The sequence below is a fragment of the Meriones unguiculatus genome, chromosome 5 (genome assembly GCF_030254825.1).
Source record: "Meriones unguiculatus strain TT.TT164.6M chromosome 5, Bangor_MerUng_6.1, whole genome shotgun sequence".
Taxonomy (NCBI): domain Eukaryota; kingdom Metazoa; phylum Chordata; class Mammalia; order Rodentia; family Muridae; genus Meriones; species Meriones unguiculatus.
This window is the reverse complement of record NC_083353.1, coordinates 17,673,764-17,677,188: the sequence shown is the minus strand read 5'-3', so window position 1 is coordinate 17,677,188 and position 3,425 is coordinate 17,673,764. Positions and strand designations below refer to the sequence as shown.

At 40.1% G+C, this 3,425-nt stretch overlaps 1 gene segment (V, D, J or C); it reads right to left on the bottom strand.

Moving 5' to 3' along the window:
- Window positions 1–1,542: 1,542 nt before the first annotated feature.
- On the bottom strand, window positions 1,543–3,005 carry LOC132654373 (immunoglobulin kappa variable 3-11-like). The segment is given in 2 exon segments: window positions 1,543–2,000; window positions 2,184–3,005. Coding segments are annotated over 2 exon segments (546 nt in total).
- Window positions 3,006–3,425: the final 420 nt, after the last annotated feature.

Below are 3,425 nucleotides of genomic sequence, written 5' to 3'. Positions count from 1 at the left end.
TACCCACCCGCCCCTTGGTTGTCTGCATATCACTTTGCCCACTGGACAATTTGCACATGTTTCCCCAGGAGGCCCTCCTCTTCATGGATTAGAAGAAGGCTCAGTTCTGCTCCTGCCTTCACTCTCATTGCCATTCATTCTCAAATTGAGGTTCCTGCTACTTAGCCTGGTGTGCTAATGCTCCTGATCCCAGGAGAGATCAGGGAGGAAGGAAAGCAGGCACTGTATAAGCTCTAGAGTTGGGCTACTTTCCATGCTTCTTCTGGTCAACTGTGAGATGAGTAGGATTTATCCTGAAATTGGAGTGAAATCCACCAGGAAAGCTCATAAATTCTATTAAAATTAAAACTAAACAACTTTGTTTGGGTGGTTGTTTATTTATTTTTAGTTTTTTATTGAAAATAAATTATAGTTCTAGACAATATTCCCTGATTAAATTTTTCCCTCCCTCTACTCCTTCCACTTCCTATCTGCAAATCTTCCCCTCATGATCCACTCCCTTTCTGTCTCTTATTAGATAAAGGAAAATAGGTTTCTAAGAGATAAGAACCAGGAGTTACAAAATAAGATATAATAAGATGAAGCAAAAACTATTATATTGAAGTTTAATATCCAAAAATAAAAATAAAAAAACAAACCAAAACAAACAAACAAAAAATCAAAATAAAACCCAGGAAGAAAAATATTCCTAGCACAGACATACCTAGACCAGATGCAAGAGGCAGAATGAATCATTCTCAAAACAAGAGTAACATAAAGGTTTTAAGCTAAAAGCTGTATATAAACACAGAGGACATAATCCATGCCTTTGTAGGTCCCATTCATGGTCTTTCTATCACTGTGACCCATGAGCATTGCTTAGTTGATTCACCGGGCCTTGTTCTCCTGGACTTCTCCACACACTCTGGCTCTTACACTGTTCTTATAAATCCCTGATATCTGAGTAAACAGGTTTGATGAAGACCTCCCTTCTGAATAGTATCTGGTTACAGTTCTCTGCATCAGATCATATCTGCTGCTGGAGAAAACCTCTCGATGATTAGTGGAAAATGATAGATCTGTGAGTACAGCAGAATATTATTAGAAGTCATTGTATTGATACTTTCATGACAAGTTGTGTTTGGCTTTACCTTCATTGTCTGAGATGTACAGACTAGTTCTTGGTTATTCTAGCAGTGTTGGGTATGGGTTCTATCTTGGGAATAGGCCTTAAATCAAATGAAACATTGGTTGGCTGCTTCCATAAGATCTGTGCTGTCATTATTTTAGCAACTGAGTCCTACTCAATTCTATGTTTATTCTTCAGTTTAGGGATATCTACATTGTTTCCACAGCCTGGCTCTTATGAAGAAAGCCACAGAGAACATGGTTCAGCAAAAGTTCTTGTGATAGGATGGATTATCCATGCAAAAGTAATATAGCTGGTTCTTGAGGTAGATCAATTAAAATTTTTCTGAAGGACCACCATAGTGATTTCCACAGTGGCTATATAAGTTTTCCCTCCTGCTAACAATAGAGTATTGTTTTCCATTATCTGCATTCCTAACCAGCATGAAATGTTACTTGTGTTGTTGATCTTAACCATTCTGACAAGTGCAAGATCTCCAGCAGAAAGGGGAAGTGTGCATGCCCAGTGTTGTTTGTGGTGCAGGCAGCTGGTGAGACTCTCAAGGAGGTTTGTGTTGGAAGCTGAAGCACTGTGAGAGGACAGCTGTAACGCTGCTGACAGTAATAAACTGCCAGGTCTTCAACCTGCACACTGCTGATGGAAAGAGTGAAATCTGTCCCAGATCCACTGCCTATGAAGCGATCAGAGACCCCAGTGTATCGAGTGGATGCATCATAGATTAGCAGTTTAGGAGGCTGCCCTGATTTCTGTTGGTACCAATCTACATAACTACCCACACTCTGAATGGACTTGCAGCTTAGGGTGATTCTGTCTCCAACAGATGCGAACATGAATTCAGGAGACTGAGTCTTCACAATGTTCCCTTCAGCATCTGCAATGAGAAATAGACAATGAGTATATACATACATACACAAAGAGTTCCTCATACAATTGTTGGGATAAAAAATGCCTTTTCTAATGGCATTGCATGCATACTATTGGATTCCTATAGTAAATAGTTGTTTCTCTACCAACGAATTATTTGATGATGTTCCAATAGTCTTTAAGGTCTCACCAGACATCCAGAGGAGCAGGAATATGAAGACCTGGAACTGTGACTCCATCTTCATGCCACTGCCTGTCTGATGCTTTTCAGTTCTCATTGGCAAAGGTCTGGTTTATAAAATATGAGAAGCTGGGCTGGCTTGTAGGGACCTATGCAAAGTAGTCATCAAATAAGAAAGGAGATAGCCTTGGTTCTGCAGTGTGAGAGTATCCAGGTTAAATCTAAAGCCAAAATATCATCCAAGCAAATAATCAATCACTGGAGGAAAGAAAAGTGAACATAGAAGCTCAAAGACCAATTTAGAGCTCTCAGTCTGCAAATATTGATATGAACTTAAGACAGTCTTCCATTACAAATCAAAAATCTTCAGGTGTACTGTTGGGAGTGGTGGCTCTGGCAGCTGTTTTGATATTTAAATCTCAGCAGAAAGACTGCTTTTACCAGGCCTTCACTGAAGTCAGAGAAGAATTTGTAAGTCCATCTCCTTTTGTTTGTGACAGCAGGTGGGATAGCTTGTGAAGATCACACCTCTTGCTTCTCTTCCTTGTAGATTTAACCCATTGTTCTGAGTTGTTTTTACTCTGGCTTAAAAGCTCTCTGCAATTAAAAAAGGTAGGCTGCTGCTACGGCTGTAGAGTCTGGGACCTCTTAAAAAGTCTCCTGTGTGCTGTGTGTTAGTTTATTAATTTTAATCCTCACTCCCAACTCAAGAACCGTTCGTCTCTGCTGGCAGGCTCCGAAAGATTTGTGCCCAACTTGGGGCTTGAGAATCAGTGAAGGACACCACGGTCGTTGGCGAGCTTGCATCACTAAGTAGAAAGGGCTCGGTGAGTAAATCTAAAAATAAAAATGGGACAAGGCATTAGCCTAGTGTTTTCTGTATGGAACTTAATTAAAGGTAGTCTGTATAACCAGCAGGAAACTGAGAAAATTAAACTTTCAGGGTTAAAGAGAAGAAGGTTAGAAAGATGGCAGGCTTCAAGAGAAAATGATATTATACCATCAGCTCCTCCAGAGGAGTTATATTTCTCTCCTGATGACAGTAATTTCTTGCCAGAAGGAGACTTTGAGGAAGACTTATATCCTAATGAGGTTGCAGAGTTGGAGAAAGAACCAGATCAGTATTATTCTGAGAGATACCCTCCAATTCAGGCTATGCATATTAAAAAGCATAAGCCTTGGCCAAAAGAAATTAAAAGACTGCAGTGGGACTTTTCCACGAGCGCTTAATTATGCTGGAGGACTTTAACC